This window comes from Mustela erminea, chromosome 5 (genome assembly GCF_009829155.1).
Source record: "Mustela erminea isolate mMusErm1 chromosome 5, mMusErm1.Pri, whole genome shotgun sequence".
In the NCBI taxonomy this organism is placed as follows: Eukaryota; Metazoa; Chordata; class Mammalia; order Carnivora; family Mustelidae; genus Mustela; species Mustela erminea.
In genome coordinates, this window is record NC_045618.1 from 131,657,403 (window position 1) to 131,682,461 (window position 25,059).

The 25,059-nt window shown below is 45.9% G+C and overlaps 1 protein-coding gene across 1 annotated transcript; it reads right to left on the reverse strand.

Moving 5' to 3' along the window:
• Positions 1-1,244: 1,244 nt before the first annotated feature.
• On the reverse strand, positions 1,245-24,390 carry BATF (basic leucine zipper ATF-like transcription factor). The gene is made up of 3 exons (XM_032344884.1): positions 24,081-24,390; positions 21,651-21,755; positions 1,245-1,806 (listed from the first exon to the last, which is right to left on the reverse strand). Exons 1-3 carry the CDS (start codon positions 24,141-24,143, stop codon positions 1,597-1,599), a joined length of 378 nt encoding a protein of 125 aa, XP_032200775.1. The 5' UTR covers positions 24,144-24,390; the 3' UTR covers positions 1,245-1,596.
• Between the last annotated feature and the right edge of the window lie 669 nt (positions 24,391-25,059).

Sequence of the window (25,059 nt, forward strand, 5' to 3'; positions counted from 1 at the left end):
AGCTGTCTCCAGCAGGTTCTGCGTGCAGTGCCCGCACTCTGGGCATCCACAGGCATTGGCTTCAGGGTTGAGCAGACCGTGGGTGCCAGTGTGTCCTCAGAGGCCCTTGGGGTGGACTCCTCCCATAGACAGGCTACAAGGAGGTCCGGTGGTCCCACACGCTGGGACACGGCTCTTACAGAGCTCTGCAGAGGTCCATAGTCACACTAGCCCAACACGGGTGAGATCCCAGCGGGGTAGGAGAGACTCGGGTAGGGGAGCCCCGGGGTTGAGATCTTGGATCAAACCAACCCCAGCTATCGACTGGTTGAGGAGGAGCTGGCCCAGGGAAACAGAGCTGCTCCACTCCTTCCCTGTGGTCACCATCCCAACCACCCAAAGACAGGTGCCCATGGGGAGACCGTGGACAGGGGCTCTCCCTCTGAAGGACCAAGGGATGAGTATGAGGTGGCCGCTGAAGGGGCTGAACCAGACACCTCCCTGTCACGTTTGTCCCTGGATGACTCAGTGGAGGCTGTGGGTGTGGGCAGAGCCCACCATTGGGTGAGGCTGTGTGTGCTGTGCAGGCCAGTGGGCACTCGGCCCAGGCATCTGTGAGGAACAGGTGGACTTTGGAGCAGGGGAACCAGAACATACTGGGTTCAGGCTCTGCCAAAACTAGTCAATCTGAAGACTGGAAGACAAGCCTGTTGACGAGGCCCTGCTGCCCTCAAACTGTGCTCAAAATGGCAGCCCGTGGAGCCCAATGTAGGCTCATTAGCAGGAACGTCCCCATGGACCCAAGCCACACACTGCCTCGTGAGAGCATGAGGCTGTGTGTTCCTGGGGTTGCCATTGTGTTACTGGAACACCTTGCCCGGGGCCCAGCAAGCAGCAGTTTCCAGGGCTGGCTGTCTGGGCCGAGCTGAGGGAGCGTAGCTGACCCCTCCTCCGAAGAGCATCTCACACTGGTCCTTCCCCACGTCCGGAGCATGGCCCGCCGGCAGTCTGGGAAGGAATGGAAGGTGGAGGCCGTCGTGAGGTGACTGGGGGAGGAAATCAAGAAGATGCCTCCAGGGGGGACTGGAGATGCTTTGAAAAGCCCCAGCTTCCCAAGTAGGCTCACAAACCATGGGAGAGAAGAGACATTAGCCGTCTACGGAGGTTTAATGAGTCTCGGACTAAGGACAAAAGAAGGTGCCAACCCCACAGAACTTAGGGTTTCAAGGAAGTGTGTAAAAGAAGACAATTGTTTGCCAAGCTGGTTTCTTTTAAGAAATTTATTAGAAAAATAACCCCCGCCCTCTCCTACCCTCCTCCCTCAATGCCATGGGTCTCAGGTATCATGTCTGATCGAACTCTCGATTGGGCCTCCCATCTGCATGGGGACTCAGCACACGCGGACAGGCGGCGACACCACTGGGTGGCCTACCACACTCCCAGATGCTCCAGTCTTGTGCTCAACCCTTGTCCGGGCCTCTGCCTCTGGGTCTCCGGATGGAGAGAGGGCCCTGGGGGTGAGGGCAGCCTGGCCACAGTCCGTGTGCCCCTCCTGAGGCCTGCCAAGGCAGCTGGGGGCTGGGGGGCTCCGTCCCCCACCACCCCATGTCTGGAAAGTCAGGGCTGGAAGCGAGGCGAGCCGACGTGAGGCTGGTGGAAGGCGTGGGCGCTGTACACCACGTCGGGGGGCGAGGGCGTGCTGGCGGCCAGCACCGAACACAGGGGCTCATGGCTGCTCAGCACCGACGTGAAATACTTCATCTCCTCTGTGAGCTGCTTGATCTCCTTCCGCAGAGCCGCGTTCTGTTTCTCTAGGTCTTCGCTCTCCTGTGTGGAGAAAAGTCAGCATCAGAGATCAGTCTCTAGGAAGGCACAGGATGGGAGGAAGGGGGAGCGCGAGGAAACAGGTTCACTTCTCACCAGCACAGCCGCGGGGAGGGCTATCAGTGATTTTTTTCTGCACGTGTGTGTGCATGTATTTGCGTGTGTCATATGAGAAGCATGGGTGCATTTATAAATGCATATGTGTGCCCAGATACAAGCTTGAACCCATAAAATTGCTGGGTTTTGTCCGTTTGCCCTATAAGGGTGGCAGCTTCGTAGGATCTCACCTGATAGAGGAGCACGTGGGAATGGGTGGGAGTGTGCGCCTTCGTGTGTGTGTGTATGTGGGTCTCTGCAAGTGTGTATGTGGGTTGAGAGCGGCAAGTGTATATTATGAGAAACAGGCTGACAGGTGAGAGCCTGAAAAAATGGAAAAGAGTTTGAGAGAATAGCTTATACTAATTTCATGCTTTTCTACCCAATGTTATACTGCAAGCTCTCCGAATGTTTCCAGGGTGGGCTTTTAGCCTAAGGAAGTCCATGGTTAACTGTCTACTTAACCAGATTCTAGAACACCAGGGTCTTTATAAACATCGAGTGGTCAAAACACACCACAAGGTTCAGTTCCAGTCCATTCTGCTGGCTGGTTTCATTCTGCTGGCCAGTCCATTCGAGAGTCTGGTTTAAAGCCCCCTGTGTGTGTTCTGCTCATGCATATGTGCTTTTTTTTTCCAGAAACACCTTTCCCCTGTTGCTAAGAACACCATCAGATAAACGCTAATCAGGCAAACTCTGGGTCCAAGAGTGCTGATTCCTGATCACATCATTAATTAATCAACAATTCCACTCTCGTAATTAGTGTGTACTGGAAAACAAAGCTACCTAAGGGAATTGCATTTCCAATGTGATTTGAAAGTTCACATTCCTTGAGTCAATCAAACAGATTGACTCATCTAATCCCTGGTGCCACAGAGGAAGAGAAAAGGGCATTGGAGAGGTAAGTAAGTTACACTTCAGTTCAAAAATCAACCTGAGCTGGCAACCAGGCCTTAATATTTCTAGTTTTGTTTGACTTAGGTCAGCCTGGCTGTAGTATTAGAATTATTTGAAGGCCTTATTAGAGTTTCAGGCTGTTCTTGAAATCTAGAGATTTGAACTCAGTGGGTTTGGGATTTGGGGTGAAATCTGGGAATTCCCTGAGTTTTTAACAAGTGCCCCAGGTCATCCTAACTCAGGATCAGGCAAGTTTAAAAACAAGTTAAACGGGACGCCTGGGTGGCTCAGTTGGTTGGACGACTGCCTTCGGCTCAGGTCATGATCGTGGAGTCCCGGGATCTAGTCCCACATCGGGCTCCCAGCTCCACGGGGAGTCTGCTTCTCTCTCTGACCTTCTCCTCGCTCATGCTCTCTCTCACTGTCTCCCTCTCAAATAAATAAATAAAATCTTAAAAAAATAAAATAAAATAAAAAAATAAAAACAAGTTAAACACACTATTACATTGGTTTTAATCAGTCAAACACTTACCAAGTGCCTATTTGTTAGGTGCCTGGCACACAGTATGAACTCAAATGTCTGTTGATTGACTGGCTAATGATACCCATGGCTGGAGGAACAGTTGACTTGAAACCGTGATGGGCAGTGAGCAGGTGTAAGATAACTTGCCGATTAAGAGGTGCCTTACATAACCCACCAGGAGCAGGAGCTGTGGTCCAATGAGAGAGCTAGGTAGGCTGGCAACTGCCCTAATCCGTGAACCCCAGAGTCCCTTTTTAAGTGGTAGAGGAGCTTATGCCTGTGGCCTTACCCATCAGGCCGGCTTCCATCCACTTGTGAAGGACGGATACAAGCAGGCTCAGCCCTAGCCTGGCATTTCCTGTATGTGGCTTTGAGCTAGAAAATGGTGCCGAGGTCAGTACAAAGGAAACCCCCATCTCTGAAATGGGATGGGGTTGGGCAGGACACTCAGACCCACGGTGGTGGAGTCAGAGGCACCGGCTTCTTCTGCGAGGTATGGCAGCTCCCTTATCTTACCATTTCCTTGTTTCCAGGCACATCCCAGACTCAGGGCATCCCCTCTTTACCGAAAGGTAGAAGAAAGCAACCCATGAGACTGGGTTGGGGGGGTGGTTTTAAGACGGGAACTGGGGGCCGGGAGTCCTCGCCCCTTCCTCTAGCCCTTTTCTTCGCCCCCTCTGAGAGTTTCCACTGGTGACAACGTTTACTGTAAATTCTGTGCTCTGAAGAGCCTGGGCAAACCCCGAGGCAGAAGGGAGGGGTGGGGTAGGCGGGCCACAGGGACCAACCGCTCTGACCTTCTCCCCGCCTAGAGGCAGGCCCCGCTTTCGGGAAGTGACAGCAGGTTCTTCCTCCTCCCCAAGCGAGCTCTGTTGAGCTCTCTCTAGCTTTCGCTCCCCACCGCCACCACCCCCTCCTGGCTTGCAGATTCCAGAGCTCTGCGAGAGGGTTCACAACCACCGCTGCCTCTGACCAGAAAACAACCACCTGTGACAAGAAGCTTGTCTTTACCTTGGGAAGCAAGATGGTTTCCTGCTAGGGCCCCAGAGAAACCAGACCAGGCAGCCCAGGGGCCATGCCGCCAGCCAGCACTGGCAAGACCAAGAGTTCGACTTCCCTTGCAGGAGGAAGTGGCTGGGGGGCGTGGGGGGGGGCGTGGGGGGGGCCTCTTCCCAACTTGTCCCCGGCTCAGTCCACTCTGACCCTTCCTGGGGCAGTCATGCCCTGGAAAGCACTCACACGGGGACAAACTAGCCAAGGCAGCCAATGGGAGCAGGTGTTTACTCACAGGTACAATGACAACATCCCTCAATTTCCCTTCCCTTCCCAGTGGCAGCTGGAAACCTAGGACTCAGCGGGGAGGGGAGAGGAATGTTTGGGAAGGAAATTTTGGCCTCTCACACGCATGTCCTCTGTCAGTCAGGGAGCGGTATGCCGGCATCTGGGCTTCTGCGTGACCTGCTTTCCGCTTTTCAGAATTCCTTTCTGTCCTTCAGGCTCCTCACAGGAACCCCCTGAGATGGACACGGGAGGCCAGCCCTTGCCATGATCCCCACTTCTCAGATGAGGCCAACTGAGACCCTGGGACAAAGCTACCCAAAATACCCCCTCGGAATGATCACAGGCTGGTGGAGGCAGCTGCTGGGAGAGAGGGCTTTGGAATTTGCCTCAAGACACTGATTTTATGCGAGGTCCAGACACTTCAGCGACTGACCCAAAGCCCCATAACCACATAGGGGCAAGAGAGGGTTTGGCTTGAGGCTTTCCCATCTTTTTTTTTTTTTTTTTAAAGATTTATTTATTTATTTATTTGACAGAGAGAAATCACAAGTAGGCAGAGAGGCAGGCAGAGAGAGAGAGAGAGAGGAGGCAGCAGGCTCCCTGCTGAGCAGAGAACCCGATGCGGGACTCGATCCCAGGACCCTGAGATCATGACCTGAGCCGAAGGCAGTGGCTTAACCACTGAGCCACCCAGGCGCCCGAGGCTTTCCCATCTTTAGCCCCCATTCTTACTCTGGCATACCCAATGCTTCCCCTGAGAAACTGGTGACTTAAGTGACCGAAGGTCTTCAGAAATCACTAAGAAGTCCTCGGCTGCCCTACAGTATCCCGAAGGAGCACTGGGTCTCGATTTTGGTGATCTTTAAATACCACACTGGAACCCCGAGTTGGTCACACTCTTCCGGTCGAGGAGCTGATCGTCGGCATTCCTGCCCAGAGATGGGAGGGAATCCTCTGTCCAGCTCTTCTTTTAGAGAACTCACTCATGCAGAGTGAGGTCCAGAGCACACGGCGACAGCAGTTTCCATCAGCAATAACTGGAAACTGGGGTCCTGGTTAGGTGAGCCTCTGTGACTCGCTTTCCCTCTCTGAGCCCCTGTTCCGGTTAGAACAGGAAGACTAGACCACAACAATGGTTCTCAACCGCGGCCACACTCTGGGATCCATGGGACCCCCTGGGGAGATTTACCAGTCCCGGTGGCCGTTTCTGATTTAAGCAGTCTGGGGTGCAGTCTGGCATTGGGTTGCTAGAGGCTCCCAGTGCAGTGAATATTGAAAAACATTAGAAGGAACCATTAGCTTCGAAATTCTCCAAGCCCTCTTTGACTCTCGAATATTTCAGATTCCAAACTAAATACCTGAGTGTATGAGCCTTTAACGCTGTCCACTTGTTAGGAAGGAGTGTGTGTGAAGGCCAAGGAGAAGGTCGCTGGGGGCAGAGAGACGTAGACTCAATTTATACAAGAAAAATTAGTGGGAACCAAATTTTTAAAAGAATAGTCTAGCTTGACTTCATAACTCACATTTATTGAATGCTACCATGTACCAATCACTCTTTTAAGTATTTGACAGGTATTATTATCTTTAATCTTTGTGGTAGATAACATGATTATCTACATTTTGCAGAAGAGGACAACCTAAAAGTACAGGGAAGTTAAGTAACCTGTTCAAGGTCACACAGCTTGTGAAGAGGCAGCACCACGAGGCAGCCTGGCTTCGGAGTCTGTGCCCACCCTCTTCTCCTTGTCTTTGACGTTTGTTTAAATCTTACGATGTTTGGTAATTATCTCCTGGGAGGCTTCAGCCCTGTTGGCTTTCCAATTTCATCTTCCCTCTCTCCTACCTCTTACAAATCCAGACAATAATTCACCCCCAGCTCTGCAGCTTGAAGGTTGATGCCAACCCTGAACTACAGGCAGCTTGGGGGTGGTTAAGGAAGAGGCTTCATGGGGGTGTGGGAACATTCTGGGAAATTCCCTACTGGAGGGGCTGAAAGGGGGTCACTCAAAGAGCTCACGAATGATGGGGAATCCCCAGACAGTTCCCTTACCCACAAGGAAGCCAGTTAGGAGCAAGGCCAAGGACAGGCTCTGGCCCCAGGCTCTGGTAGGGACTCTCCGGGCATTGTGAGCAGGTCTGTGGTCCTCCTCCCTGCCGGCTTGGTTTAGTGCCTTGACCTTCTCCTTGAAGGCTCTAATCATGATTTCCAGAAGAGTGAAAATAGTCCCTGCGTGTTCCTCTTCAGCAGAACACGTAGTCATTTATCGATTGGGTGACCTTTTAGCTCTCACCTACACTTAAACATGAGAATGGTAAGTGAAGCTTATCTCTCACACCTAAATATGTTCCGTCTCCAGCAGTCACCAATCCACCAGACACAGATACAGCGTGGAGCCCACCGTTTCTGGAGAAGTCTGCGAACCGGCGTAGGACATCTCCCAAGCCCTGGGAGGATCTATGCCTACCCCTCCCACCAGTCCCGGGGAAAATGGCCCCAACTCCACTTCCTCACCCAATGAGGAGAAAAGAAGAATCATCAAGCCACGGGTCTTCGCACTGAATAACAAACAAGTCCGATTCTGAAGAAATCTCTACTGTCCTAGCCTCCTCCTCCTTGCTTTCCTCCAGAGAGCTAGAAAGAGAATTTATCAAATGCTCAGCTTCTCCTGTAGCTGGGCAAGACCATGTGACAGATTCTGACCAATAAGATCTAAGTCGAAGTACCTGGGGGTGGAGCTACCCTTTCCAATTGAAAAGGTAAAGCCTCACCAGGACAAAAGCCACCCTCCCTCAACCCAGATTGGTGCCTGGAGGTCCAGAAGCTATACTGCAGCCTGGAGGATGAAAGTCGCATAGCGAGGATACCTGCACACAGACAGAAGTAGCCCGGTTCTTTGATGATGTTCTTGCACTCGGCCCTGGCCTGTCCATTCTGAATTCCTTGTTATCCGAGACTTAGTGATGCCCGTTTGATAGTCTCACTATTACTTGTAGCTGAATGGAATCCTGACTGATACCTCAACCTAGGAAGGTTATCACTAGCAAGCCCAATTCCAAAAAACAAACAACTAGTAATTGCCATGAACACAAAGGTTTAAATTAAGTTATTTTTTTCTTCAATCCTACCGGTCCTCTGGGGACAGTGTCTGGGCACTTCTATGCCCCCAGTTGTCCCAGACTCACTCTGCACATTCTACCACATGCACCTGGCTGCACACTGAGGTCACCTGAAGAGCTTCAAAAAGATTTTAACTCCTGAACTTCACCCCTGTGAGAGGTTCCAATTTGACGACAGGTCTCCGGCATCAAGACTTGAAAACACTTTGCAGGTGAGCTTAATGAATCATGTGCATAGCTGGTTCCTCTTAAAAATATATATGTCCATTGGCAGAGGAATGGGTAAAGGAGATGTAGTGTTTATATATACCATGGAATATTACTCAGCGATCAAAAAGAATGAAATCTTGCCATTTGCAATGGCGTGAATGAAGCTAGAGGGTATTAGGCCAAGTGAAATAAGTCAGTCAGAGAAAGATAAAACCATATGATTTCACTCATATGTGGAATTTAAGAAACAAAACAGATGACCATAGGGGAAAGGAAGGAAAAATAAAATAAGACGAAAACAGAGAAGGAGACAAACCATAAGAGACTCTTAACTATAGGTAACAAACTGAGGGTTGCTAGAGGGGAGATGGGTGGGGAGTTGGGGTAACTGGGTGATGGGCATTAAGGAGGGCATTTGACATAGTGAGCACTGAGTATTATATGCAACTGATGAATCACTAAATTCTACCCCAAAACTAATAATACAGAATATGTTAACTTAATTGAATTTTTTTAAAAAATTAATATATATGTAAGGATATAAATATTGGGCAATGTTTACTTTTATTAAATTTATATATTTATATTTTTATTTTATTAAATATTTTTATTTTAATATATAGGATAAATAATGTAAGTATAATATAAATAACTTTAGAAAAGTGGGAGAATGTTTGTAAGTCAAAAAAATCTTTTGAAAGTAAATGTTTGTTTAAGGGAAAGTGCCTCTCTATCACACTGCTGTTATATTTGGTGAAAACAATTCCAAGTAACCCAGAACAGATCATTGTGATAATGGAAAGCAGGAGGTAGGGTATCTATTGGAATTTCATTAATGATAAGTATCTAACTAGTTTCCCTTTAAATTGTTGAGCTCTGTGAGGGTCTATTGCTATCTTCACTATTTCGTCATCATTGACTAGGACAGCGCTTGGCACATAGTAAGTGTTTGATAAAATCATGTTGCTTGACTACCAAATTAGCCTCTAATAATTTCCCAAACCCTGCATATGGACAGTCTTTTAATGATATCCATGAAACTTCCAATGGAGTGTTTAACCAAGACTTTAATATCTTTTATAGCTTCTACTTTATATGGTTACAAATGAGTTTAAGAGATTCCCTGTTTAAAAAAGGCCCAGGTCAGATCCCTACTTAACAACACTCTTGTTCCCCAAAATAAAGCCATGGGTGGGAGTAGCAGAATTAACAGCATTTTAAGAACTCTGCGTATAGTTTCCTTAACTGGAACTTGACTTTCCCCATCCATACCAAATGAAGGGGACTTGCCCAGCGGTGGCGGCAAAATACCAGGCCAGTTAGTGCTCTTAAAGCTTTTATAAACAACTGGAAGGAAGGGCACATGTTTTCATCTATAATAATATATCTGATATCTTCATCTGACTGATTTATAGGAAAATGCCAAGTGCTGGGTGCTGGGTGGCTCAGTATTTAAGCTGCTGCCTTCGGCTGAGGTCATGATCCCAGGGTCCTGGGATCAAGGCCCACATCAGGCTTCCTACTCTGCAGGAAATCTGCTTCTCCCTCTCCCAGTCCCCCTGCTTGTGTTTCCTCTTTCTCTATGTCTCTTTCTGTCAAATACGTAAATAAAATCTTAAAAAAAAAAAAAAAAAAGCCAAGTGCTTTGCATTCAAATGAATGAATAAATATAACCTTCACCTCAATGCAAAACAAAACAAATACACTATTGCTTTGTTTTTGTCTTTGCCCTGTCTTTGAACTCCTGAACAGCCCAGTGAGGTGTTACTGCTTTCCAGTCTGTAGATCAGAGTTTAGGTTCAGATATAAGCCCCAGGCAGATCTGAATTAGTTTTGTTGACCCACCCGCCTCCCATCGGGTTCCTGCTACCTGCGGCTCCATCACCCCTGTTCCTGAGCATCTCACGTTCTCAAAGGCCTGGTCCGACAAAGCATCTTTCTGACCCTTGACTGGCCACACAAAGTTTGGCCTCAAGGCTCTGCCGAGCACACCCTTCCCCCAGATCTTCCCAGTCTCTTTCTCTTACCACATTTGATCTCAAATATCAGGGTCTCAGACCTTCCTTGATCACTGTCCCCACCCACCCCTTAACCACATTCAACACTGCACTATTTGATTTTATTTGAAGTTCTCTTCACTTGGTTTGATTGGCCTGTTCATTTATTTGCTTGTTTTCCAGTGTGACTTCCAGTTGAATGTAAGGTCCATGAATTCAGGGTCTCTGTCTTGTCCCTGTTGTATTCTCAGTGCCTGGAAAAAAAACCATACCTGGCACGTAGGACACTAATATATACTTGTTGAGTGGATCAATCATCTCTTCTAGCACTGGATCCAGTACTGGGAAATTGGCCTTTGTTTATAGAATTTTCTGGACTGTCCCACCTCTAACCAAAATGTTTTCTGGGTACCTGTACCAGTTGAGCACCCAGAAAACGTTTTGGTTAGAGGATCCTCAGTTGTAAGAAAGTGTACTTTGGCCCTAGGAATCTAGTCTTCTCTGCTTGGTTCTGAACTTTATCCTGCTTTTGAATAAATATCTTGCTTTAGAAGAGCTCCAGGTCACCCTCCTTAGTTTCCCTAAACTGAGAGGGATGAGATATGCACTGGTACAGTCCCAGTCCATACCCGCTGTTCTGGGGTCATTCTTATGTGAGCTCTTTTCACTTCCAAAAGTGTTCCCGTTTGGAGGCTAAATGGTAGGATTTACTAAAACTTGACCGTCAAATTCTAGCTCAATGATATCATTGCTGCCCTTGTCCTCAGTGTCCTCCTGAGTTCACACAGATCTCTAACCATTTTCTTGTTTTTAAATAAAAAATATACAGTATAACTACATGTAAGATATTTTTTAAAACTCATAACCACCCACGATCCTTTTTTATTTTTTTTAAGATTTTATTTATTTATTTAACGGAGAGAGAGAGATCACAGGTAGGCAGAGCAGCAGGCAGAGAGAGAAGGGGAAGCAGGCTCCCCGCTGAGCAGAGAGCCCCATGCAGGGCTGGATCCCAGGACCCTGAGATCACGACCTGAGCCGAAGGCAGAGGCTTAACCCACTGAGCCACCCAGGCGCCCCCCCACCCACGATCCTAGTACTTTCAACACAACTGTTTTCATTTGCACATATTGCCATCTTTTTAAGATACACACACTTATTTTTATGAAATGTCAATCATTGTAAAGATGATTTATATTTTGCTTTGTCACGACTTTGTCACATCTACATCATCACCATAATTATCATTTTTAATGGCTATGTCATCACATGGAAGAGCCACAATTTACCTAAAATGGTTTTTTTTAATGTTGGACATTTTGGTTGCTATCAAAATGCTGCTATTATAAATAATGCTGCAATGAACATCTTGACCCATAATGGGTTTTGTTCAATCATGTCCTAGGATAAATTTGTAGGAGTGAGATTAGGGGGACAAAGGGCATGGCCAGTCTTCCAGTTCATGGTTGTAATGCTGTAAAAGGTTACATAAGATATACAGTGTCATCAGCAGTGAACATACAAGTCAATGTTACTACAACCCCTTTTGCATTTAAGCACTATAATTTTAAATAATGTATTTTGCCAATTAGGCTTCTGAAGTTTTCTTAATTTCTTTTTTTTTTTTAAAGAGTTTTAAAATTTACTCGAGAGAGAGAATGCACAAGAGCGGGTGGGCAGAGGGATGAGGAGAAGCAGACTCTCCGCCAAGGAGGGAGCCCAATGTGGGGCTCCATCCCAGGCTCCTGGGATCATAACCTGAGCCGCAGGCAGATGCTTAACCGACTGAGCCACCCAGGCGCCCCAGGCTTCTTAATTTCATTGTAATTTTATAAATTACTGATTACCAAGGAGGAAGGATTTTCTATGTGTCTGTTCTCTAGTACAGCATTCTCAACTGGGGGCAATTTTGCCCCCCCCAAGGGGATGTTTGACAAGGTCTGGAAATACTTTTCATCATCACCACTCTGGGGTGAGCTGCTGCTACTGGCATCTAGAAGGTAGATTTTCTATTTTACATGTACAGGATAACCCTCTCCCCCAATAAAGTATGATACAACTCAAAATGTCAATAGTGCCGAGGTTGAGAAACTCTTAGTGTATATCATTTTCACAATCAGAATAGCAAATTGGGTTATTTTCATTTTGGTAGGAAAAACATTACACAAGCTTTCTGTTCATAGCTTCTGCCCACTTACCTATTGGAGTCTTGAAGTTTTTCTTAAAAAGGATGTTCTTTCTATGGTATAAATATGAAATCTGCATTTATTTAATTTGATGCAAATATTTTCCCCAATGTAGTATTATGCTTTTAATTTTGGATTGCAACTTTAAGATCTTTTTAACATAAAGGAATACTTAAACTTCAGTCCCTCTCAACCTTGTACTCTCTTTCTCATCTCATGCTATATATACTTGTCTTCTATTACTAGGATTGTCTAGGTCATTCAGACCTTCGGGTTAATGGCTCACTTCTTGGCTTACCCTTTGCAAAAGGACATGTAAGAGCAACACCATCTGCATAGCAAAGTCCTGTTCAACAAAGCGGTACAAAACAAAAGCAAATGGTGGGCAGGCAAGAGGTTTGGGCTCTTGGGTGTCCTGCGAAAGACCTCGGTGTCCCCATTGGTTACGTGGCAGGTTAGTCTACAGCATCTCTGAGTTATCTTTTAATTCTGTGATCTTATAAACAAGGGAATATAACCATAATTATTGTTAGTCGCCCTCCCCCAAGCTACCATGTGGACCCAAAATGAGACTCTACAGATATCCCACCATCTGAAGGGGACTTTGTCCTCTGGAACCAATCTATGCCCCCTAGGAAGCAAGGTGTCAGACTGAGTCCCGCAGAGGGAACTAAGAAAATCCCTGAGCAGCTTAGAAGATAACTTTTTGATGAGACTCCCATTCTTTTCAGGAGAGAGACCTTTGGGTGCTGCTAACGGCAGCTTTGTGAAGACTCCTGCTTGAATGGGCACCATCAATTTATGACCTGGGACCTGTAATCTCATTTGAACAGAAATTCTTTATAAATGTCAGGACTGGCATGGACTTGGCCTCCTCTCAAATATGCCTCCCTAACGTAGCCATACTGACTCATCATCAGTGGTACAAGCTTTTAACAGTGGTGGATTGCCTTGACATTTTTTTTTTTTCCCCCAAATGAAAATAGTCTACTAGTTTGTTGTTCTTACTTTTAAAATGGTACACATTCATCACAATAAAAAATATATAGAAAAATACCAGAGTAAGGTAAACTACTCAAAACTCACCACTCAGAAAAAACCACTATTCGCATTTTGGAGAATATCTTTCCAGATATTTCTTTATGCATGCAAACGTACCCCAAACCCACAAATTTTACATGAACAGCATTAGACTGCATACTCTTCATAAGTTCCTGTTTCTTCCCTCAGTGCTATGTCATTGATATCTTTCGGGGCTACAGATCTACATAGTCATTTTCAGTGGCAGTATAAAATTCTAGTGTCTGAATGTATCATAATATAGCTTAATCACTTCTTGTTGGGCATCTGTCCAATTTTATAGTATTGATAAAATATTTATCAGTTCATGGTGTTTATGATGAATTAGGTATCTTTGTGTATCATTTTTCTTTCAAACTCTTATAAGTAGAATTGCTGTGCCAAGGAGTGTTCTCTTATGAGATGTCAATATTTACTGCCACACAGCTTTCTTTAAAAAGGGTTTCAGGGGTGCCTGGGTGGCTCAGTGGATAAAGCCTCTGCCTTCGGCTCGGGTCATGGTCTCAGGGTCCTGGGATCAAGCCGCACATCAGGCTCTCTGCTCGGCAGGAAGCCTGCTTCTCCCCCGCTCTGCCTACCTCTTTGCCTACTTGTGATCTCTGTCTGTCAAATAAATAAATTAAATCTTTAAAAAAGGGGGGGTTTCAATGGATATATTGATATATTTCATAGAGACTTTAATTTCTTGACTAGGCCTAATGTGGAGAAGGAACGAGTGTGAATTTTGGAAGATGTTCCTCAAAGAAAAAAAAGTAAAGTCAGGAAGAGACTCAAGGAGGATATCAGAGAAGATGAATACATCTTCATGAGAGTCTGAAGGCAGAGGCAATATAGTGTAATAGTTAGGGATATGGACTCTCCCTAAGTCAGTCAGACCTAGCTACAATCTGTGTGACCTTGGACAAGTTACTTAACCTAATACAAAAATGATATTACAATAATAATACAAAAAAACAGGTTTTTGTGCAGATTAAATGAGATACTATAGATAGAGCACTTAACACACAGTGCCCGGTACATAGTCATGTATTTAATTAATATGTTTTTAATAAAAAGAAATTCATAGTAACAGAGGCCCAAGACAAATGCCTCTTTTCTATAGGTGGTTGGCTGGTTTTCACTGAATTTTTTTAAGGGTGGAACAGCCAGAATATTCCTTCTGTGCTTTTTTGTTTCTGACCTATGCTTTCTCAATGCCAATAAATCTTATGTCAGGGTCTCCCAGAGAGAAAGCAAAGAACTCCAGGAGTGAAAAAGGACCACAAACAGTTTTCTCTTCCAGTATTCCCCAGAAGACCAAGAACAATAGTGCCATTCTAAGGCGGCCTGGGGGTTGACATCTTCATTGAGCTGCTTTTCTTCCATTACTCAATTTTCCTCTGATTGTAAATACCTTTTTTCCTCACAGCAATAGCTTTAAACTTCATTTCATGCATAATTTATGCTCATAACATTTGTTATATATGGCATTAAAATATGTCCTGAAACCTATAAATGTTTCTTTTTTAGACTAGTCCAAGACTCCTTCAGGAGCCAGCCCCAGGAAAGCAACTTTCCCACCCCCGGCTAAGGGAGTACCCAAGTTCCAGTTTTCAGATTTGGCCCTGTTACTCCACGTTGCTTCCAGTTCTACTCTTGAGGCCAGATCTGACTTGTCAAAGGCATAGCTCTGGGCTAATATTACTCTCTGCCTACCATCTCTTCTACCTTTAGCCTTTTCATGAACAAAGCAGCTCAGTTGATCTCAACTCTCTTTCCCACTGACCTAGGACACGGACTCAAAATCCTTCAAGCCACTGCACTCAACCAGGACCGTCACACAAGTGACACTGATTTGCCATCCCTTATAGAGGCTTTTCAGTACTGTAGACTTTAGGGTCACTCCTGACAAGCCCCAATGGACAGTTGGTTCTCCCAAAGGACTGAGATATTTATGTAGGATGTTCAAGGGATAAAATGTCACAGAAGAAGACGATTCAATGTTTGAAGTCAAATTAGAAATCATCCTAATGCATATGTAGTAATGACTGATGTTGAGAATGTAAATATCTGCATTATAAAAATAAAAGCACATGATAAAAACATCCGAACTCTATAAAAAAGGGGAAAAATGCACAGTATCTCTCCCCTGCTTTAGACCTGCCATCGTACTTTTTAGAAATAAGGGTTAACCTTGAGGGAAAACCTTTTTGAAAAATCTTAAGTTCATATACACATGCACATATATGTTTTTCTTTCTATTAAAAACGTACACGGGAGCAAACTATGTACCATATTCACATCTTTTTCACTTAAGAGTATAGAAGCTAGGGGTGCCTGGGTGGCTCAATGGCTTAAGCCTCTGCCTTCGGCTCCGGTCATGATCTCAGGGTCCTGGGATCAAACCCCATGTCAGGCTCTCTGCTCAGTGGGGAGCCTGCTTCCCTTCCTCTCTCTCTCTGCCTGCCTCTCTGCCTAAGTGTGATCTCTGTCTGTCAAACAAATAAATAAAGTCTTAAAAGAAAAAAAGAGTATAGAAGCTGGATAATCTTCTCAGATTAACACATTCAGATGTAATTTATTTTAACAACTCCATTGTAGTCCTCCGAATGGACTGCTGTAGTTCATTTAATTAGTTCCTTATCCATGGATATTTATCTTGTTTCCAGTCTTTACTATAAGAAACAATGCAGCAATGATTATCTTCACATGTACATAACTGTGTAATCTGTAGGTACATTTGTAAATGGACTTCTAGATGTAAAACGGCCAGGTTACAGTGTTTTTGATGGGCATGGTTAAATTGCCTTCTAATGGAGTTGTACCAGCTCCTACTAGAAGTATGTTGTGGTGCCTGCTTCTCCATTGTTTGGACAACATCCCATATTAGCAACATTTTTTGTCTTTGCCAGTCCGGCAGGGTATCTCACTGTTGCTTTAATTGTCATTTCCCTAAATGAGGTCTAGAATCTTCCATATTTATTTGCTATTTATTTCCTTCTGTAAATTGCCCATTTCTTTAAAGATTTTATTTATTTATTTGACAGAGAAAGGCAAAGTGAGAGAGGGAACACAAGCAGGGAGAGTGAGAGAGGGAGGAAGCAGGCTTCCCACCAAGCAGGGAGCCCAATGCAGGGCTCGATCCCAGGACCGTGGGATCATGACCTGAGCTGAAAGCAGAGGCTTAACCCACTGAGCTACTCAGGCTCCCTGTAAATTGCCCATTTATAATCATTGCTCGTTTTTCTTTTGGATTGTTAATCATCATTTTCTTATTCATAAGAGCTTTCATATATGAAGTAAATATGCCCTTTTTTGGTCATATGTGTTACAGATATTTACCCAATCCATCATTTGCCTTTGACTTTGCACATTGTATTTTGAACTATATAGAAATTTTCATTTTTTATGTATAAAGGTAATATATATCAGTTTTTTCCTTTACGGTTTCAGGGTTTTGGACTTTATCTGGGAAAGTCCATTCCAAAATAATTTTTCAGTGCTCTTTCCCCCCAAATTTCTTTATTTTTCTTTTTTTTAATATTTAATCTGTGTGCATGTTGTATGAGAAATGAAGACTCTAGTTTCTTCTTCCCAAACAGCTAGCCAGTTGTCCCAGTTGTATTTATTGAATGATTTGGCTGCCTTCACTGGTTTAAAATGCCATCTTCATCATTTTACATTTGTTCTTGTGTCTTGTGCCTTGTTCTTAGGAATTGATATAGGTACTTGGGTCTTAAATTTCAGTTTGCTTTGGGATCTCTTTCTGTATTCTCTTCTGCCCAGTGCTCTGTCTTTTCCGCATTGTTTTGATTTCTGTACTTAAATTCACTTTAATTGTCTTGGTCAGCTAATCTTCTTTAATTAACCCCCTCTAAAATTTTCCTGGAAATTGTCACATGTTTTTTCTCACTAAGAACTTAGAATAGCTAATCTAAGTCTCCTCCTTACTTCCAGAAAGTTACATTGGGTTTTTATTGGGATTACATTAAGTTAAATTTCTAGATTATGGAAAATTGCTATTTTTACATAAGGCAGATCTTTCCATTTATTTGAGTGTTTTTAAAATCACTTAGAATAATTTTAAAGTTTTTAAAAATTAAGCCCTGCTTTTTTTTTTTTTTTTTTTTTTTTTTTTTTTTTTTTTTTGTAAAACATATTCCTTCCTTCCACTTGCCAGTGTTGGTATTATAAATGGAATCTTTTCTCCCATGAAATTTTCTAGTTGGTTATGGTTTACATATAGGAAAGTCATTACAGTTTGTGTTAACTTTGAAAGCTGACAGGCCCCTCATTAATTTTAATAATCTTTCAGCTGATCATCTTGGATCCACTTACTAGCTACTGATGTCTTTTGGAGATGAACAGGTCTAGTATGTTTGCAAACTGGAATTTAAGTGAAAACTTAAAAAAATAAAATTTTCATAAAAAATTATATACCTTTCTCCTTTTTAATCAATGCATTTACTGCACCTAACAGATTGCATAGTTGTCTGTGGGAGGAAAGGAAATAAGTGTAGCAGGGGCTTGTGTGAAACACCCAACGAGAGAGAATTAAAACAGAATGTGGACTCTGTTGAAATCACAGTTATGAAAAGAAGCACCTGAGCCAGTTTATGTGAAGGGTAGTGAATGCCAAGGATGTTCTAAAGTTGGCATAAGATTAAACAATTGTAGAAAGAGGCTCCTCCCTACTCTGCTTTTTTTTTTTTTTAAGATTTTTTTACTTATTTGACAGACAGATCACAAGTGGGCAGAGAGACAGGCAGAGAGAAGGGGAAGCAGGCTCCCTGCTGAGCAGATAGCCCGATGCGATGCGGGGCGGAGCTCAATGCGGGGCTCAATCCCAGCACCCTGGGATCATGCTGAGCTGAAAACAGAGGCTTTAACCCACTGAGCCACCCAGGCACCCCCTTACTCTGCTTTTTAAAAGCAATCAGTTTTCGGTGTTTTGTTGTAAACCATTTATAGGATAGATACTGAAAATGTTAAATAGTAAGTATCCCACACTCTCACTGGAGAAATGAAGTAATGCTTTTGGTATTTTAAGAGAGATAATAGTGACAAAGCTGAAACTGAGAAAACAACATTACCCCAGCCTATGAAGCTAGCACAGCAATACAGACATGGTCTTTATTTGTTACAGTGCTCTCAGTAGCTAGTCTTTAAAATATTGGCAGATGGGTCCTCTGGCTATGTCATAGAGCCGGAAAGAGCCAGAAAACTGTTCCAGAACCTCAACATGTGGAGCCAAGCATGGAGTCAAGGGTAAACCCAGCTCTCAACCCTAAGAATGCTAGTGGTAAACCAGAAGATTTTCTACCTGAATCACAAACATAATTAAGAGGATAATGGACGGGGAAGATGGGTGATTGCGTCTGAGAGGAAATTAACATTTCACACCACAGCCAACCCCTCTGATGGTGACAGACTTGAATGTTGCTGCCAAAAGCTTTTACCTGAAGTCAAGAAACAAGCTGCATTGGCTGCAGCCCCCAGGCTAGCTTCCCAAAAAGTGAAGATGAATGCTAGGGTGCTCCAAAGAAAAGGCTGGGGAAGAGCTGGTGTCCAGGTGTGGGGACGATGGGAACATTCTAGAGGCTGAGGCTGGAGGTGTGGATATGACTGTGGTGACGGCATGACTGGGGGCTCTAATGCCCCCTGGCCCCAGAGATCTTCTCAATCTCGTCATGGCTAGTATAACCAAGATGGGCCAAGTCTTCTGGTTCTAACTCTTGTCTTACAGAGAGAGAGAGAGAGAGAGAGATGAGTCCGTTGAAAACCTTGCCACAGCAAAGAACTATACATGTCCCCCTCATTGATACGTCCCCCAGGCTTGGACAAAGACTGGGGGTGACGCAGCGCATGATAGGGAGGACTCCTTGGCTCATATCAGGAGGAAAGGAGCTCTCTGTCATCAGAAGTGAGCAGGCATACACTGGGGACCATTTTGGTCATAGGGGCTGGGGGAGAGTGTGTAGAGGACTCTCAAGCATCAAAAATGTGTCTGAACTTTCCAGCCTTTAAGAAATCTCTCAACCCTGAGATTTTGAGATAGGTAGATAGATAGATATAGATAGATATCTAATTTTAATTGTGGGTTTTTTTTAAAGATTTATTTATTTATTTATTTATTGTGTGTGAGAGAGAGAGTACACACACAGGCAGAGGAAGGGGTAGAGGGAGAGGAGAAGGAGAGAAGCAGAATCCCCACAGAGTATAGAGCCCAGCGAGGGGCTCCATCTTACAACCCTGAGATCATGACTTGACCTAAAATCAAGAGTCCACCACTTCCGGGCTTAACGGACTGAGCGCCTGAGGTGCCCCAGTTATGATTATTTATCTTGCTTCTATAATAATAACTATTATTAAAACTACTCTTATTATACTTAAATTTTTTGAGTATTGTACAGCAGGCACTCCATTGAACTTTTTATATGTGTTGTCTCTATGAGGTAGTCACTGTCATTTCCCAATGTAGAAATAGGGAAACTGAGTCTAGGGGAAGTTGAAGGTCTCTAAGATCTGTCACACAGATATCAAGTGGGGGAGTTAGGATTCAAACCCTGTACTTCTTTTTTTTTTTTCCCCCCAAACCCTGTACTTCTGAGTGCAGAGCCGCTGAGCTACCCTTAATTTTTAGTTGTTGTTTTTTTTTTAATACTCCAAACTTATAAAGCTCACAGTATTTTTACAGTCTCAGGATATTGCCTGCTTATACAAAAAGGCAGGTTTTATCCTTCCCAATTTTTATATATTTGCTTGTTTTTTTGGCTGTAAAGAATATTGAATTAAAATCAGACTCTGAGGGGCGCCTGGGTGGCTCAGTGGGTTAAGCCTTTGCCTTCAGCTCAGGTCATGATCCCAAGGTCCTGGGATCGAGCCCCACATCGGGCTCTCTGCTCACAGGGAGCCTGCTTCCTCCTCTCTTTCTCTCTCTGCCTGCCTCTCTGCCTACTTGTGATCTCTGTCCGTCAAATAAATAAATAAAATCTTTAAAAAAAAATCAGACTCTGATAGAGACAAGTGAGTGATCATAGATTTTCAAGCTTCAAATAGTAAACGGGAGTGTGTTAGGACCCTCAGCTATGATGAAATCACAGAGAACCCATAAGTAGCAGCATTACTGACAAATTCCCATTTAGGCAGCTGATCATAATTATCACAAAGAAGGGAGAATTTGGTGTCCATTCGTTCTTTTTTTTTTCCATTCCACAAATATTATGAACTTAAAACTACGTTGGAACGCAATGGAAGATATGCTGAATACGTTTCTCATAAAACACAAGCATCCCGTCAGAGATGTTGGTACTGACTTTTCTCTGCTTCCTTACAACGCTAAAAGAAGCATCTCTTTCCTCCTCCAAAACTGTGTCTTACTCTTTTTTGATACAATTAAAACAACTATTCTAACTGACTGATTGCCACGGTAATCTTTCAAATAAACACAAACGCACTTGGTACCAAATTGGTATATTGGGTACCAATTGCCCTTGACCATTGAAGTGAAGGTCTAGGAAGCGAGAGCTTCAGGAATGGTTCAGGAGGAAGGACAGGATGATGGGGTTGCTAGAGGTGGGGCGGGAGGATGGACGGGGATGGAGCCAGTGAAGTAAGAGCTGGTTGACTGAGGACCAAATGAAGGGGCAGAATGAAGAGAGCTAAGGTATGGGAGGTAAGGAGAAAGCACCACTCTGGGAAGCACGCAGCCAGAATTCAGCAACATGACCAGAGCCTTGGTCCTCTGGTGGACTTGCAGTTCACCATTACCCAAGGCTCTTGCTCAAGCTAGGGCTCAAAGCCTTCTCTAGAAAGTTTGAGACCGGAGGAAACTCAACCAGTATGGGGACCATCTCAGATAAGTGCACTTGAAACCACATCTTTCACAGACCCCTTGGGACAGCATAAAAGATACTTCAAAATAAAATCATAATGATGTTCTGGAAAGAGGAGTAGGGTATAGCACCCTACGGACCTCTTTGTCCCAAAGGCAGGGACCAGGGTGGCTGCCACTGGCCTCCTAGGGGATGGGACCATAGGCGATCCCAACACTGGGATCAGGGCTTCCCCAAAGTGTTTGACACCTTCTAAATTCTTCCCAAAGACAGTCCTGCCTTCTGCTCTCTAGGCTCGAGAGGGATAGAGCTCTCTCTGGCTACCCCATCTCTGAGCCGGTGGTCTGCTTCCACCCAGCCTGCCTCCTTCATACGATCAACTCATTGACACCTCATGCCCTCTTGGGGGTCAGGAAGAAGGGCTCATTTCTTTTTCAGCACCCCAGCTCATTCCATGCTACTAAATCTGAAAACACCCAGAGGAGAGCCTCTCCTGTGCACCTCACCCTGCAGCCCTACCCCTCTGCTTACCCACATGCCCCCCCCCCCACCACAGGAAGCCTCAAAACTGTGGTCCAAGCATCCATGGGTGGTGGGAAGCAAAGCCTATAGGCTCCAGAGGCTGAAGAAGGTTCTGAGCACTCACCAAGTGCAGGGTGTCGGCTTTCTGTGTCTGCCTCTGCCGGCTCTTCTGGGCAGCGATGCGATTTTTCTCCCTTCTCTGAACTTTCCTGACATCATCGGATGAGTCCTGGGAAGCACAGATGACGGGAATTAGAGGGACGTGCTCCTCTCTCCAGAGTCAAAGCAGGTTCCCGGGCTGCTTGGTATCTGTCCATCCATCCTCCCCTTTCTTCATCTTTTCATTTGCCCACTCAAAAGGCTGAGCCCAAAAGAGAACTCTTCCTCACACTGTTACGCTCCCTTAGGTCCCTATAGCTATTTTGGCCAAAAGCTACAGGAAGAGGAAAAAGACCCTGGGGCCTCGATAGCGCTGTATTTGAAAAAAAAAAATGGCGAAGGCGATGAAGTGTGTTTTATCACCTCTCCTCTCTCTGGGGCTGCTTCACCCTTACTCTCCCACTTCTGGGCCTAGAATTTTCTTGCTATTTTTGCCCCCAAAACTTTGCTGAGCACCTACTATATGCCAACTTCTGCGCAAGTGCTTTTTCAGAGGTGCTCTTGTTTAATTCCTGTTTAATTAACTCCTTGTCTTTAATTAATTAGCTCCTTGTTTAATTAACTGTGCAGTTAATATTATTGTTTCGATCTTATATGCAAGGAAGCTGAGGCTCAAAGGGCTTGCCCAGGGGGCTACCGTAATCCAGGCCCTTCCATCTTCTGATGCTAAGGCTGACACCTTTCCAAGGACTTCCCACCCCTCACTGGTTTGTATTCATGTGTCTTCTGCCACATCCCTAGGCTGAGGTCCCCATCCCAGATCTGCCTCTTTTTCTCGAGCATTCCCTTCATTATGCTCAGTGACCTTGACATTTCCCGTGGCCCTGAGCACAAGGCCTAATACAAACTAGAAGCCAAGAATAGCTTTAAAGGTGGTGGTTACCTGGCTGTGGCAGGTAGTGGATGGCTGCTTAGGACAAGAGGACCTCTGGGTATCCTCTAAGTTTATCCCACAGATGGACATGTCCTCTACTTGGACAAAGAGGTTTGCTCCAGTTCCTCGCCCCCCTCCAGGTATTGCAGGATGAGTATAGGAGTAAAATCGTCCACAGCGCCTGCCCTGTTCCCTCTCATGCCCACACAGGAGCCAGAGACACTGTTCCCAGGGCAAGCCAGTGCTCACCAAGCAGATGTCTCACCAGCGTGCCCAACACTTCCAGGCCATTGCGGTAGGAGGGCATCAGGTTAGATGGGAAGGAAGTGCTTCTCTAGAAGGGGCAGGGGGAACTAGGTTACCATGGAAGCCATGAGTAATTTCCTTCCTAAGAAGAGTACAGACTTCCAGGCAGCCTGAGCTGCCGTGATACCATCTGGAGCAGAGGACTCGACTCTTTCCCTCTAGAGGTCTCCACCAGGACTCCCCCCAGCCTGCTGCTCTTCTGCGAGACATTGATGACAGATGCTGGATTATCCGTTTTTACACTTTTACTTCAGATGCAGCACCTTCCAAGCCCTCTTGGGTATCTGTGCTAAGGAAAGAATGTGGTTTTTAAACCACAAACTTGGAGCAGAAATGTTAATCCCTTGATGTATCAGGTGAGAATGAAGCAGCCCTTGTCTGGAGAGGGATGTCAAGGAAAGTGGTGAAGAGAAAGCTCCAGAAGCTTTGGGGGCAGGCAGAGTGCCCCCCCCCCTTTTTGGGCAAGCCTCAAGCTGAAAACTTTGGACTTGGAAGTCACAATCTCGATTCCAAACGCTCCCAGACTCTCTACCTCAATGGCTCTGGCTTCCCCGAGTGGAGCTGAGCTCCTACAGCCAGCTCCAACGCCCTCTCCTGATTCCTTTCCCCGTCCAGAAGCCACAGAGGGGAGAGGCTTAGGTGGCAGCTCCATCCCTCCCTGCTGGCCTTTCTAGCAGCCGGGACCATGCCCCAGTAGATAACATGGATTCTTCTGGGCTTGCCTGGCTTCCTCCTCCAGCTTGCCCTTTTCCTCTTCTTTGCTTTTCCCTGCCCCTTCCTTCTCTTACCCTGATGGCTGCCTCCCACGAAACCACATGCCTGGGCTGGGCATGCCAGCCGCCTCCTTAACGCGGTGCCTCTCGCCTTGGGGAAAGGGGCACCCTTTCCTTTGAGAGACTAGGGTTCCTTGATGCACATTCTCCTTCTGGCTTCCTAGAAAGCTCCACGGGGTGGGGGCACAGGGGAAAGGAAGGGGGGCAGGCCCCGCTAGGAATGGAGAGGGGAAGGGGCTTGGGTGGGATGGGTGCAGGAGAAGGGTCTTGGCCAACCGATGTGGCTTAGCTGCAAACACCATGTCCTGTGACAGGGCGCTCCTGCCCCCAGCCACTTCCTCGCTCCTCCTGGGGCTCCCTGGACGGGGACCTGTAGCCCGAGCTCCGAGGACCCCCCTCCCGAGAATGAGAAGGTGGGCTGCAGGGAAAGGGGGGACTCTACCTGTTTGCCAGGGGGAGGGGAGCGGCTGAAGCTGGAGTCGCTGCTGTCGGAGCTGTGAGGCATGGCTGCAGTCTTCCGGGCTCTGCACACACCCCGGGGGCCACCGGGGCTCTCGGGTCACCAGCCGGCCTCCCTTCCTGAGGGCTCCCGGGCCACCAGCTCACCCCCCTGCGCAGCTCCCTCCTCTGCCCGCCCTGCAGCCGCCTCTGCCCCCTGCGTCCTCCTCACTCTGGGGTGCCGAGGCACTGCTCCCCACAGGGACATGTCGCTCGCTTTGGGGCTCGTGCGCGCGCGCTCTCTCTCTCTTGTGGTTTCTGGTAACTCACACTGGAAGTCACATGGGCGGAAACTTAAACAAGTTCGAAGTTAATTTGAGAGAAAATACATATCTGGAAAAGACCCGCAGAATTATATGAAAGGAAGAAAAAAAAAATACACAAAACCCCAGATACCTTCCGTCTGTTTGAAAGGAAGAACAGCTCTCTTCAATTGATGAAGATAAAAGAGAAAAACAGCCCAGGCAGGGAAAATCCCCAGCCCGAATTAGCAAGCCTGGCTCCTGTCAACACGGGCAGAGAGGACAGGGCAGCAGGGAAAGAGTTTCCACTGTCAGCCGACTTGATTCTTAAAACCAAAATAAAGCAGTGAGACTGGGATTTCTTTCTGGTTTTTACCTGAAAGCAGCTGCCCATCTGGCCTGGGGTAGGCCTTCCTCGCCCGCCCTGTGCAGCCTGGTCTTCGCCTGACTACCGGCCCAGAAGAGGCCCCGGGGATCTGAAAGCCACCAGCAAGCTCTGGGGTGGATGTTTCAAATGTCTGTTCATCACTACGCCTCTCGGCAGCACGCTGTCTGGAGGGAAGAAAAGCCTTTCACATGGAGGGTCTTCAGGACCTCAAGGCTGGCTTTGAATCTTAATGATTCAAGAAAGTCACCGGGTCAAAGCCCAGAATGCCAGAACAGTGAGAAACAGTGAAATGA